General features: G+C 37.7%; 1 protein-coding gene across 1 annotated transcript in view; it reads left to right on the top strand.

The window, feature by feature from the left end:
- AK9 (adenylate kinase 9) overlaps window positions 1–14,952 on the top strand; it is a 72,636-nt gene that overhangs the window by 28,275 nt on the left and 29,409 nt on the right. Inside the window, exons 15-17 of the mRNA XM_057413164.1 lie at window positions 9–165; window positions 3,420–3,531; window positions 3,928–3,998. Of these exons, the coding sequence (XP_057269147.1) occupies window positions 9–165; window positions 3,420–3,531; window positions 3,928–3,998 (340 nt within the window). The remainder of the gene's footprint in view (window positions 1–8; window positions 166–3,419; window positions 3,532–3,927; window positions 3,999–14,952) is intronic.

The following is a 14,952-nucleotide window of genomic DNA, read 5'->3' as shown; positions in this document are numbered from 1 at the left end:
TATAACAGCTTATCAAGAATAACAAAGGCAGGTTTCCTGGTGCTCCAGAAAAAGGAGGATGGGTAGTGGATAACTACCCTCTGTCAGCAGATCACTGGTCAGCTTTATCAGAAAAAGGACTTTTACCTGACACTGTTGTCTGTCTGAAGGATACAGAAAAAAACGGTTAGTAAATGCACACTAATGAAACTTGATCTTCTCTTTTTTTCAGTGTTGATAGGTATATGTAAAGGGTTCCCTATCATGAGGTCAAAAAAAGTCGAGCAGCTTTCTATCCAGACTGATACAATAGCTTAGTACCTATGAAATTAGAGGAAGGGATTGTTTGTTTCAAGCTGGAAGAAAGGTTGGTACTGGGCATGAAAAGCTGTTAAAAGTTTTGCCTTTCAAATCATGTCTTAATGGATTTTTCCTGCTTGATTCATACCACACCACAAGTTTCATTGCTCTTTGGCAATGTTTGTCATTACCTCTTCAACCAAATCCATTATCCAAAGGTCTTTCAGTAGTAGAAACCTCCCTTTCAAGAAAGGAATGATAGGTCTACTCATACTTAGTTCAAGAAAGCTTACTGCCTGATCATTAGAATCAGTCCAGAGAGCTTTTCAAATCCGTATCCCTGAATATAAAAATCAACCTGAGCGAACCAAGGTTACACAGACTGCTCAAAACAGATTTCTTATTAAACCAAAACCAAAACCAAACCAACTTTTCAAAAGCATGCAATCTGATCAGCTAATGATCCTCACAACTCAGCTACAGTACCTGAACTTAGTCACATAGCCTTGTGAAATTTTGTAACACTTCAAACATCTTAATTAAAATTCTTCCACTGTGGCTGGAGCTCCTATACAGACTAAATACAAACGCAACATTTCTATGGGGAAGTTTTAGATTGTTTCACAGTGTCGTGGTTTAAACCCAGTCAGGTAATTCGTTCGCTCACTTCCCCCCGCCTTTCTTGCCCTCCCCCTGCTCTCGGAGGGATGGAGAGGAGAATCAAAAGAATGCAACTCCCACGGGTTGAGATAAGAACAGTTTAGTAACTAAGGTATAACACAAATCACTACTGCTACCACCAGTGATAATAATGATAAAGGAAATAACAAGGGAGAGAATACAACACCTCAGCACCAGCCAACCGATCACTCGCCCCCCCAAGCCCGACCAAGCTCCGACCGATACCTCCTCCAACCCTGCAGTCTCCCAGCCCTTCCGGCTAACTCCCAGTTACCTCCTGGGCATGACGTGCTGTGGTATGGAATACCTCTTTGGTCAGTTTGGGTCAGGTGTCCTGTCTCTGCTTCCTCCCGGCTTCCCCTCCTCCCTGGCAGAGCATGAGGCTCACAAAGTCCTTGGCCAAACCAAAACATCTCTATCAGCTCTGTTCCCGAGCCGAAAGTCAAAACACTGCACTGCACCAGCTACCAAGGAGGAGAAACATGACTGCTACTGCTGAACCCAGGACACACAGAAAATCTTTTTTGCTGCTTCTATCATTTAATATCTCATCTCAGATACTTTCAGAAAGCACTGAACGACAAGCTGCATTACCATGTCTCATCTTTGCTTCCCAGACATTTCAAGTATATTGAAATGTTCATGAACCTGGTTTCTGGGACACAGTGCATTGCTCTTTCTTAATAACCATAAGAATGCTTACAGATATTTCCTTGAATTATCTGTTTTGTTTCATTTTGGGTTTGGGGTTTTGTTTGTTTCTCTCTCCTTTTTTCTTTTTTTTTTTTTTTAATTTGGACAATTGTGATAACTTTTTGTTTGATTCCCATTAATTTCTGTCAAATAATAATGAAGCTGTGAGGTTTACATTTTCACAGCATTTTGAGTCATTACTTTTGTCCTGGGTTCAGCAGTAGCAGTCTTTTTTCTCCTTCTTAGCAGCTGGTGCAGTGCTGTGGTTTTGACTTTCAGCCTGGGAACAGCGCTGATAACACCAATGGTTTTATGATACTGCTCTGTAATGTTTATTCTGACCAAGGACTTTCTGAGTCTCATGCTCTGCCAGGGAGGAGGGGAAGTCGGGAGGAAGCAGAGACAGGACACCTGACCCAAACTAGCCAAAGGGGTATTCCATACCACCGCACATCATGCCCAGTATATAAACCGGCGGCAGTTACCTGGAAGGGTTATATCACTGCTTGGGTCGGGCTGGGTGGTGAGTGGTTGTATTCTCTTCCATTGTTATTTCCCTTATCATTATTATTATTTATGTTAGCAACAGTGGTTTTGTGTTATACCTTAGTTACTGGACTGTTGTTATCTCAACCTGTGGGAATTATATTCTTTGGGTTCTCCTCCCCATCCGTCTGGGAGCATGGGGGAGGAAGGCGTGGGGGAGGAGTGAACTAGCAGCTACATGGTTCTGAGTTACTGGCTGGGCTTAAACCACGAAGTATAGAATCATAGAATAGTTAGGGTTGGAAAGGACCTGAAGATCATCTAGTTCTAACCCTCCTGCCGTGGGTAGAGACACCTCACACTAAACCATGTCACCCAAGGCTCTGTCCAGCCTGGCCTTGAACACCACCAGGGATAGAGCATTCACAGCTTCCTTGGGCAACCCATTCCAGTGCCTCACCACCTTCACGATAAAGAACTTCTTCCTTATATCTGACCTGAACTTCCCCTGTTTAAGTTTGAATTCATTGCCCCTTTTTCTTTTACTACAGTCCCTGATGAAGAGCTCCTCTCCAGCATTCTTGTAGGCCCCCTTCAGCTACTGCTATGAGGTCTCCCCACAGCCTTCTCTTCTCCAGGCTAAACAGCCCCAACTTTCTCAGCATACCTTCATACGGGAGGTGCTCCAGTCTCCTGATCATCCTCGTGGCCCTCCTCTGGACTTGTTCCAACAGTTCCATGTCCTTTTTATGTTGAGGACACCAGAACTGAACACAATACTGCAAGTGAGGTCTCACAAGAGCAGAGTAGAGGGGCAGGATCACCTCCTTTGACCTGCTGGTCATGCTCCTTTTGATGCAGCCCAGGATACGGTTGGCTTTCTGAGCTGCGAGCGCACACTGTGTGTACATTCTTTATATTTTTATTTTAATGTTTTTAATTTTTTCTTCATAGTTTCCTTTATATGCGTACAAACAAAATATATGCCAGAGTAATGCTTGACATTTGGAAATACAAGATAAATCCTTTCAGTGCTGTCTGTCCTTTTAGCTTTCATCATAACCTTCCCATATCCTAGACTCAGTTTATTAGGTGCTTGAAATTGAAATCAAATCTCTAAAACCTTAGAAAGCAAGAGTATAATAAGAATTAAGTGGTGTATATGCATTTTCTTGGCTTTAGAAAGCTGTCTATCATTTATTAAATAATATTCCTAGCTCAAATACTTTAATTTTATACAGATGCATAAAACTCAATATTCTTATGTACTTGTATTGCAGGAGTCTATATAATACGCAGAACATACTCAGCAAATAGGGATGAAATTAATCCTAAGATTTTGAAAAGACTAACTGAGGAAGCATTAGAAAAGAAAACAGAAGAAGAAGAAAGGTAAACTATTCCAAATATCTGAACAAGAAAATTCTAGCCTTACTTTGTATTAAACTTATCAGTGCATTTATCAACATAATTTTAGTAAAACAGTACACTAAGATTAGTTATGAGGTACAGGAAATAAGCCAATATGTGTCAATTTTGAGGAATATCTCATTTAGATTAGTAAAGATGGTGGCTGAAGATTCTCTTGCTAAATGCCTTTCATTACTCCAGCCTTTTGATGTCATGAGACAATAGCATTTTAGATTATAAGATATATTTGATTTTTATTTTGTACGACCCAAATTATATTTCAGTTCCCAATGTTATTTTTCCACATCTTTAATGTATCTGCAGCTTCTTTCAGCAGTATTTATGTTAGTCTTAAGAAGAATAATCTTTTACTTACAGAGGAGAAATGCAAGAAAAACCAGTATCAGAGGAAGAACAACCTCTAGGGGCTACTGAGGAGAAAGGTAAAAGTGTGTATAATTTTACTTCTATTTAATCTAATTATGTATTTCAAATCATTTAGCAATTTGTTTTTTATGCAGATTTTACAGTTTTGATTTCCTTTTCACATTCAGCAGGTAGAACAAATTACTTCATATTACTATCTTTGTTTCCTTCACTGATTCAGGTATTCATTTCTATGTATTATTCTTAATCAATGCTACAGAATAGAGATGTGTAGTAAATCAGCCAGCACTGTTGTGCTTTTCAATAAATTAGAAGGACGGGACTCTCTATCTCCTCTTTCTAAGTGGGTTATTAACTGTATTGAAACTTCCTACTCATGTAAAAATCTGTATTTGCTCACAAGTTAGAAAACATTGTTAGAACTTCACCAGTAGCTGATAAGAATCACAAAACTCTGAATTTCTTTGCTCCAAGAAACTCAGCCTGAAGCAATGGAAAGGAATAAAAATTATTTCGGGACTGGCTCTCTTAACTTGCAAGAATTGCTGAGTCTATTAACAACATATGTTATGAATTACTGAATCCAGAAGCTCAGTAGAGTTGGGGCTGCTGAAGCCCCATGTCCCTAGTACCATGCAGTAATGAGTCTGAGCATATCTTCCTATTTCAACTTTCATTCTCTTCTTACGATTATTCATGCTTGTTCCTCCCAATCTACTTTGATCCCTCTTCCTCCTTCCCTTTGGTGCTTTTCAGAAATGCCTCATGATATTATAAGTCTCTCACAATCCCAAACTGCTTTGCTTGGCATCCCCTAATGAATGACTTACCCTGTAGGCCGTAATCACCCTTAACCAGGGAAAGCCTCTCTAGTTGACTCATCTCAGTAGATCTCACCCCCAGACAATGCCTTCATCATCATCATTTAATGGCCTCAAGGTTATGATTGTTCTGCTCAGATTCCTGGAGTATCCCCACCTGTCATTATGCTTCCCCTCCTTTGTGCTTACAGAGCCTTTAATAACATAACCTAACAACATAAAAAAATAACAGAATTATGTGTATTACATGAGGTTTCCCCTCTAATAACAGTATTAATAAAATATTTGGGTAAAGAGTTTCTTACTTTGCTTCTTTCTGTATTGAAAAAAACACATACTATTTTTGTTTAGCCACTCTCTATTTCCTGTAAAGATTCTACTTTTATATCAGGTTTGTGCTATACTTTGTTTCCAGCAATGAAAACATAGCTGTCCTGGGCAGGATTGAATAATCCTTGAGGCACGAGATGTTGGGGGCAGGTCAACTGTCACAAATAGGCTGAATTTTTGAACCTCAGAAAATTCTGTCAGTTGGCTCCAGGTTTAGAACCTCAACAGTCAAAATTAAGTTTCAGGGTTGTACTTTCCTTTTTGTCTTCTTCAAACACTGCTTATTTTCTTAGAAGAATGTTGCTGTCTAATTTAGATCTGCTGTCAAGATGAAATACCATGCGCAACTATCTGTCTCTATGTTAAGAATAGAGACTGTGTAGTTTTTTCTTCCTCTGCTATGGGATATCAAGTTTTCTCCGTCATAGCCTAAATTATCGCCTAAGGCCCAGAGCTGAAATTAGAAATTGAAGGGCATGAATTCCCATTTCCTTCCTCTCTCCCTCCCTCTCTTTTTTTTTTTTTCTTTCTTTCCTTCCTTTTCTTTTCTTTCTTTCTTTCTTTTTCTTTCTTTCTTTCTTTCTTTTTCTTTTTCTTTCTTTCTTTCTTTCTTTCTTTCTTTCTTTCTTTCTTTCTTTCTTTCTTTTTTCTTTCTTTCTTTCTTTTTCTTTCTCTTTCTTTTTTTCTTTTCTTTCTTTCTTTCTTTCTTTCTTTCTTTCTTTCTTTCTTTCTTTCTTTCTTTCTTTCTTTCTTTCTTTCTTTCTTTCTTTCTTTCTTTCTTTCTTTCTTTCTTTCTTTCTTTCTTTCTTTCTTTCTTTCTTTCTTTCTTTCTTTCTTTCTTTCTTTCTCTTTCTTTCTTTCTCTCTCTCTCTCTCTCTCTTTCTCTCTTTCTCTCTCTTTCTCTCTTTTTTTTTCTTCCCTCTCAGTAGTGGGGCCCTAAACTGCCATTACTGTCTTCCTTTCAAACATGACATACTGGCTTCTATAGAAAAATATCATGGCTAAGCTTAAGTTGTGTATTGCCAGTATATCTCACATACACTTCCTTTCATTATCCAGGCTGATGTTTATTTTACCTATATATAACAAGGCCGAAGTCATAAATGTGGTATAAGATGGACTGAATTTAATAAATGCTTATAATTTTTAATTGAGTAACATTTAATCTACTCTCTGAAAAAAAAGTACTCTAGCTTTGTAGGTTTTTTTAAATTGCATACAAATTTTCTAAAAAAAAATAAAATCATTATTATTTTTCATTGTTGCTAATAAAACACATAAATCTTCTCCAAAGTGAATGAGTTCTAAAATATTAAATACAAAGGGTTGTACACAGATACTCTATTATCTCTGTCTCAAACAACAAAGTTCATCCTGGTTTTGAACATCTAACTCATTTTGATATGAGTACATCAAAACAATTATTAATGAGAGAAGTAATATCATATACACAGTTGTGCTCTTAACACGTGCTAAGTCCTTGTTCAGAGAAAATCATGTTTTCCTACGCCTACAACTGATTTCAATAATCAAATACTGACTCACCAAAACACTTTAGTCATACTGCTCTTAGCCTGACAACAGTTTTATTTCACATGTGCCATCAGCACATTTGACTGCAGCTTTTCTCCCATGTGACATATCTTTACAAAAATATAAATGAATGCTATGTTCACAGTTTTGGGAGCTTTTATATAGCAGTTATGATATATAAAATGAAAACTCAGAATAATACTCCAGAGCTCAAATCATACTCTTTTGATGTGTCATGTGTCATATAATACAGGAATCACAGAATTGTTAGGGTTGGGAGGGACCTCTGTAGATCATCTACTCCAAACCTCCTGCCAAGGCAGGGTCTATTCTATTCTATATAAATAAATGTGCATTTCAATAATTGCAATTTATGTAACATCAGTGGGACATTGAAGTAGCTGGGATTGCTTCAGGACTGAACATAACCAAATTTATAATAGCATTTGTACTTAAAAGGAAAAAGTGGTTCCAGTAATGAGGTACTTACACTTGTCTTAATGAGAATAAAAGTAAATGGTGAAGGAGACTGGATAAATTTAACAAATGTATTTTGAGTAGGATGCTAAGTTCAGTGGTGAAAATGTCTATTGAAGGTACACGAAACAATGGTATTTGGTAACTCTTGCTTGCAGTGTCTAGCTGAATATTATAGCCACATATCTTTTTTCATGTCCCTTCACACAATTATTCTGAGCTTAAATTATTTTCAGGAATTTCCTAGTGTATTTAAACATTTTTGCAGCAGCTTTGTGTGTGTATGAATTTATTTGTGCTAGGAGATAACTATATGACTTCATGAAAATATATTTCAGGTATTATGGAGAGTTACACAACTTTAGGTAGATCTGTGATTTCACTCCAATCTGGCTGAAGTAAAACCTGGCATATTTATTTCTTGACATGTTTCAGCAATAAAATATCCCATGAAATTGATCTTGTCCATTAAAGCAAACAGTTGTCATGGTTTAAGACTTTATTTTCTGTACTTTGTCAGTCCTGCTTTTCTGCCAGAGATTACGCCTTTCTTACAGCAAACTCAACTGGAGCACATTTGCCTACACCTCAGTAGCTCAGGGTGTGTGTTAGTACAAACCCATCTTCACTCATGTCTCTCCTGCTACTCTTGCTCTTTGAGCAGAAGTTCTTGCAAGAAGTAATGTGTAGGTGGAGCTGATGATTTCCACTGTCGCCTCCCATGCTTGTCTTTCACAGATTTTGATATCAATATTTGCTCTAAACACTTTAATATTGATAACCCCACTCCCTTTCTCATATTACAGATGGTGGAGGGTTGAATCAATACCTATCTCTTGAGCTCATATGTTCTTTCTTTTTTATTTTTATCATTGTGTTAAATTCAGTAAGATATTTTAAACAACAACAAAAAAGAATTTTTTGACAAATTGGCAAATGAAAAAGAAAAATAAAAATTAAACCTGTACATGTTGGGACATTTCCTTTTTAGGCTTGAAGAGTGATGCTTTTTGGAATCAATTGTAATTATAACATTGACCAGGCAATTAATGTGTGCTCAGTCCTGCAGCCTCTTCAGAGGCTTATATTTTCTTTGTTTTAGTTCATTGGTTTCAATCCTGATTTGTGGTTTGTGGTTTTTCCTCCTCTAACTGGAGGCTTTTCAGTGAGAGGGTTTGAACAAGGATAGTTTATTAATTTACAAACAAGGGATCGCAAGCTCGTACTACAAACTTCAAATCAAGCTGTAGGGATATTAATTTCACAGTTTGTTCAGTTTTTGTGCAAAGTTGCATGATCTTCAAAACCATTTTCAGCCCCCCTTTGTAAGCCAGATATCACAATTACATTCAAATGCCTGTGATGACAGCATTTTAGGCAGCAAAATTTCAAAATTTAAACCAGAAAGGTTATGAACAACTTTATCAATTAGATCCCAAATACTTTCACTTCTTAAATTTTTTTAGTCTCTCATTCAGAGAAATAAAGGCTAAGAGATATTGGTTTAGTACAGCTTGCAGAAGAAAAGAACAAAACCCTATAATCAGAGCCATCAGCTGTATTATCATTCCTTTACCCTAACTTTTTTATTTTAAAGAAGTTTATCATGGAATAGTCAGATTCAAGTTATTTAAACACTTATAAATGCAATTAAACATGCAGTGCATGTTGTTGTTGTTTCATGTTAAAAATAATGAACCAGGTATTTGCACTTTGAAAAAACCCAACAAAATCCCACTATTGCATCTACTGCCTAAATACCAAATTAATAAATGTCTACAGAGATCTAAGGAAATAACAAAGTGAGAACTGCTGAAATTTCAGGTTGACATAACCTCTTCAGAAATCCATGAGCACTCTCTACAGGATGAAGTGATAAGGGAAGGAAATCGGAAGGAGAAAAGACTTTAAAAAGTCATTGTCATGGGCTATGTAGAAGGTAGGAAAAAATGTAGAAAAAAAAATAGAAAGAAGAAAATACCAGGAAAAAATGGGGGGGGGGGTGTGTGGTGTGTGTGAAATAATCACATTGCAGTATTCACAACACCTACCTGTGGTTTTTACAAACTCCTGTCCTACAGACCATTTCTAAATTTATATCATATGTACATTAATCAGAAATTAGTAGTCCATTCACTGTGGCAAGGGATCTTGGGAAAAAATGGGACTGAATGAATTTTAACTTTGGATGTAAATGATTATTTACCTGTATTTTCCTTAGTCATCCATTGTCCTGCTAACAGCTTGCTAGATTTCACATGAAGTCATGTGTACGTCTGTTTGGTGTAAGGCAAAATTGTGCAGCACATGGAACTCCATAAAACCAAAAGCTAATGAAAAGATAAACAAAATCCTATAGTATCATTCTCTCAGAAAACATTTTTAAGGCAACTCATCTTTAATGGAGACTGTTTTCTTTTTTAAAATATGCAGTTTAGCTTTTATCTACTAGAATGTTTAGAATATGTTAAAGTCCAGAAGATAAATAAATCCAACATAAAAGTTTTATTTTAAATTGCAAGTTGTTAAATATACACATTTTTATGCTTTAGAAAGAGTCAGTTTCATCTGTAAAATGAACTTTTTTATTTCCCCAAACACCATAAATCAGCACACACTGAAAAGTTTGTCTCCTAAGTACATTTCACTGTAATAAGCTAAAAATTATTTGGCAGCATTTAAAAAAATGTAATGAAAAGCCTGTATAAACAAGCTACATGGCCTGTTTCAAAAAGACAAATGAAAATACATTCATAATGAAATACATATCAGTTCCAAGGAATGGAAGTGTCACTGTTATGCTACATTTTGCCTTTCTGTTTATTTTGATAGCTAAGCTCTAATGAAGAAGACGTGCTGGCTTCTTGTCTTTCTCAGCTTTGGCAGGGTTTGAGAGGGGAGGAAAGAAGGATTTTTTCATCTTTTTTGTTGCTGAGTATGGACTGAGGGCAGAACAAGTCATATCTAATACTAGCAGAACACTCAAAAAAAAGATATTAAAGCCTTTCATTCCCCAGAAACTCACTTGGAGAATGTGGGGGCAGAAAGCCTTTGAGGATTTTTTGTCTCTATGGTAACTATGCTCGGTAATGGCAAAGAAGACACAGAGCAAAATAATATGAGAGACTGCAATGTAGGCATTCTCTGTGAAAGCTCCAGATTGAGGGCTGGAGAGGATTGTTTTCTATCACCTCTGTGATAAGGAAAAGAAATTGCAAACAACACTGTTAGATCAAGCACCAGTGCCTCTGAAGGAATCGTGTTTGCATTTTTAGATCCTTTTATTTTTAAATCATTACTGTCTTTTCAAGTATTTTTCTTGACTATGCTTCTTATTTCTTTGAAAGTATCATCTCACCATAAATCACCTCTGGAAGGAGAATTATTATAACTTGTATCTAGTGGCAAAGGTACAGCTGCCTTACTTACTTACTTAAAAGTATTTTCAGTATCTTTAGCCCCCGAGACCCAGTTTGAAACAAACCGTATGCCGGAAAAGCAACATTTTTGTCATAATAAGATTCAATACCTAAACCAAACCAAATAAAATTTGAGTTGTCCATTTTGGGGGTTGTTCCTTTTCCCTAAGAATGTAATCCTTTTCTCTTTTGTACTTCACCCTCTTTCCAGGGGAAAGTTTCTCCAGTTCCCTTAGACCTGTATAATCTATTTAAAAGCTCCATAAGTATGCAATAATGCAGTAATGATTGTAAGTATGCAATAACGCTGCTGGGTACGTTTCCTTAAACAAGAAAGGTACTATGTTGTAATTTTGTGTCTAGAGGATCCGGGTTGGAACATGTGCGAGTCCACCATTTACTAAGTATGGGCTGTCAGGAGTGTTGTAACATGAATTGCGTGCCTGAGATTAGGTTCATATAGGAAGCACTCTATTGAATGGATTCATTACCATGTTCAATATTCTGCCTCAGACAATGTCAAATATTCATTTAAACCCATCATTCTCCCTGTGTGTTTCCAAAGTTCCGTGACCTACTCAGAACTGAGAGTTTTTAAAGGGCAGGATTATAAAAGACGACCTGGCTAGACGCAGACAGCACGTGTTACAATCTTGCATACATTATTGTTTTGAATAGGACTGTGGTTCACAAGGTAGCGCATGTGATTTCTACAGTGTGAATGTGCCAGGGATAGCACGTGCCAAAAAATAAAAGCAGCTCACATAACCTGGTTATTAATGTATCCTTTGCTTATTTTCTTAAAATCTGTGTTCCTAATATAACCATCATTTCATAACACATTAGAACTGCCCAAAATTAAGCGGGTTTTACCTGGCTACCTCTCTGTCTCATTTGGAATACATCACTACTGAATATAACATACTTAATTGTACCATTTGCACAACATCTTTTAATGGACATAAAAAGGAAGGTATTTTCATGTTCCTATTTAGAATTATGGCAAGAGACATAACTTTCATTGCATGGGAAAACTAATATGATATATATAGAATGAATGTGTAATTTAGTAAAATGCAAATATTAATAAAAATTTTCAAGAAAAAATAATTTATAATTTAAGATCAGACTACTTTTCAGTTTTCAAAGAGTTTCTGCTTAATGATATGCAGTTTTGCACTTCTGGTTTATGTTTTGACTAATAATCTTTCAAATAGAAAGAAGGTTAGCCACCAAGTTGTGAGTCTAATAGCTGTGTACTGGGCACTGGGCACCTGAGACAAGGGTGTGCTGAGGCCAGGCTGGGATGGCAGCCCATGAGTGGGCACAGCTCAGCAGAGCCTGTGGCCAGGCAGGGCTGTGGGGTGCTGGAGACCAGCCCTGATGCAGCATTGCTGGGGCAGGAGCTGACGGCCCTGGGGGCTGACATGGGGTCTTGGGGTGTGGGTGGGTGGGGGGAGCCCCAGGGACCTGAGCAGTGACAGCTATGCCCAGGGGCATCTTCAGGTCCCTAAGCCAGTGTATCAGTTGCCATAGAAGGCCTGCTTTATTTCAAATCTCAAGTTTATCACATACATAGTAGAGGTAAATGGGGGTATTTAGAGAATAAAAGTTTCATCCTCTTAAGTGGAAGAGTCAAATTCTTAAGTACACTTAAATATCTAGAAATTTCCTGTATTTCTAGAGGGCTACACATTAAGACCCAGACTCAAAAGGAGATGTAGACATTTCAGTGCTCAAAACTGCTATGCTAACTTTGAAGTGTCTGGCTTCATATGTGGAATTAAGAGTTGTAGAAATAGGCACAACAAGTAGCAAACTAGCAAAGGGCCAGCCTTAGTGAGCCGTGAAGGAATGTTAAGAGGAGGGCACATAATTGAAACCCTGTACATTTCTAAATTTGGCCAAGGGCAAAAGAAGTCTAGGTCTTTGGCAATTAACTCACTGGAGGCAGGGCAGGGGCTTGCTTTCTTCTAGAAGATAGTAGTGTTGCTGACGTTTGATGTAAAAGCCATCCAAGTCATAAAAACTTCCTAGATGTGTTCCTTGTCCTGCAGATGCTCACATAGCCAAGCTGCTATTGATGCTTCCAGGCAATGCTTTAGTTGGTAGCGTGTTAGACAAAAGTTAGGCAAATCTATACTCTGACCATTATGACCAGACCTGCCAAATCTGACTGGTACCTCATCACTGAAATCCAGCTACGTTGTACTTGCTACTAGCATTTTTTGATCTGGCTCTGTTTTGGGAATTTAAATGTGGCATTTGTGTATTTCTTCAACAATAGACGAGAAGATTGAGAGCCATTCAGCTCTGAGAGGAAATAATAGTTTTCTTAAAGAAGTAAATTGTAACATAGCAATCTAACTTCATGAGCCAGAAAACTTGTTTAGGTTTTTCAGGTTGGGGCAAACTCAAAATGAATGTTTCAGTGCTGCAATTTCACATAGTGAGCATTAGCTGCTTAATGCCAGGGAGTAGCCATATACCACGGGTTTTTTAATGTTTTTAAGAAAATGGTCAAAGCTTTTAACACACAAGGCATTATGTAAGGTTCTCCTTTTTTTGGTGTAGGAAATTATAAAAGGAAAACGAGTACTAATGGTCCTTTTTTGTAAAAATCAGCAAAAGTTCATTGGATTAGACTGAACCTGTTGTTGCTTGTGTCAAAATCTGTTCCTGCTCTTTCAAATTCAAAACAAGACAGAAACAAGAGGAGAGGGAAATTATAGCAAAGTAGAAAATCACTCCATCCGCTGTTCAAGCTCTTTCTTGCAGCTTTCTTTCTGGTAAGAGACAAACACAGCATACACTGTGAGTCCTGAAAACTTACAGTAATTTCAGACTATTAAAATTACTGCTCTCAACTGCTTTTCTGTCTGACAGCACTGATACACAATAATTAAACAGAACACAACAGAAAACTGATGAGAAAAATAAGAAAATCAGGATTGAACATTACATGCGTGCAGGGAATGGGAATAGCAGTATAATTTTAAGGCAGATATAGTGCATAATTTATGCCATTATGTGGTGTAAACTTTTTTATTACACATGTATAACCAAGTTGTCTCTAAATACGTAACAGATCACTTCTTCATTAATTTCTGTACATTTATAACAATGCACAATTGGAAAGGTGCGTTCATAACTCTTATGAGGCCTGGTTTAGTGGTTAAATCACACAAATGAGGCTTGAAAGTCAGAAGAAATGAATTCCCTTTTTCAATTATTTTGCAGACTTGGTTGTGAAATGGAAGTACCCCAGTTCTCTGAATAAATAGATCTAGATTTCAAGCTGTTTAACATCGACAGTTTCCGTTTCATATTACTGGCAAAAGTTTGTCAGCATCTCTGCAAAGGTGAAATCTGTTATCCAGGAATTGAGACATTCCCATCACAGATCACTTTTAAAATGTGGATCATAAGATTTGTCTACCTGTCATAGACTCATAGAATAGTTTGGGTTGGAAGGGACCTTTAAAGGTCATCTAGTTCAGAGCTCTGTCCATTCTTACTTTGCGTGTTTCCAGAGATGAGGCATCTACCACCTTTCTGGGCAAACTGTTGCAGTGTTTCACCACCCTCACTGTAAAAAATGCCTTCCTTATATCCAGTCTAAATCTGCCCTTTTTTAGTTTAAAACCATTGCACTTTGCCCTGTCACAGCTCTTCACATTCTATCTATTTTTTTATATGGTCTACCCCTCCTTCCTCTCCTGTCCCTTCTAAACAGCTTATAGCCATTGATAGATGTCAGCCTTGTCACCTTCTTAGAGGAACACCCCTTAATTCCTTTGAGGTATTTCACAAGTGTTTCCCTATTGGATCCTATTACCTCAGGAGCTGCTGGCCCATCTCTGTAAGACTTCAAATGTACTCCAGTGTAGCCAGCACATCTCAGAGCAATAGGCTGAGGGCCCTCACTAGCACCCCATCCCTCTAACCTTGGTGCATCATTCCACACCTTGTCACAAGCAAGCTTGGTATTATTCCACTCCCCCTTCAAGTCTAGTTTAAAGCTCTGCAATAAGCCCTTCTAGGTCATGAGCAAAGATCTTCTTCACTTTTTTGAGGAAGATGAATCCCATCTGATGTCAGCAAGCCTGGTGCCATGTAGGTCATCCCATTATCAAAAAACCCAAAACTGTGGTGGTGACACCAGACACAGAGCCATGTATTAATAGACTGCATGTATCTGTTTCTTCCAATGTTGCTGCCTGCAACAGGAAAGAGAGGGGATGCTCCAAATTCCCTTACCAACCATCCCAAGGCCCTGAAGTCACCCTTGGACTATGTGTTGCTGCTTCATTGCCACCTGTATGGAAGAGCATCAATATGAAATAGTCTGAGGCTTGGCTTGGAAGTTTCCTAGTGATGCCTTTAACCAGGGCCTCAGGGAGGCAGCAGACTTCCTTAAGAGGAGGGTCTTTCAG

This window comes from Pezoporus wallicus, unplaced genomic scaffold, assembly GCF_028554395.1.
Source record: "Pezoporus wallicus isolate ANWC-B61680 ecotype Strahan unplaced genomic scaffold, APGP_CSIRO_Pwel_v1 contig_7505, whole genome shotgun sequence".
NCBI classification, from domain to species: Eukaryota; Metazoa; Chordata; class Aves; order Psittaciformes; family Psittacidae; genus Pezoporus; species Pezoporus wallicus.
The sequence above is the reverse complement of the archived record's forward strand: the minus strand, read 5'-3'. Positions and strand labels throughout refer to the sequence as shown.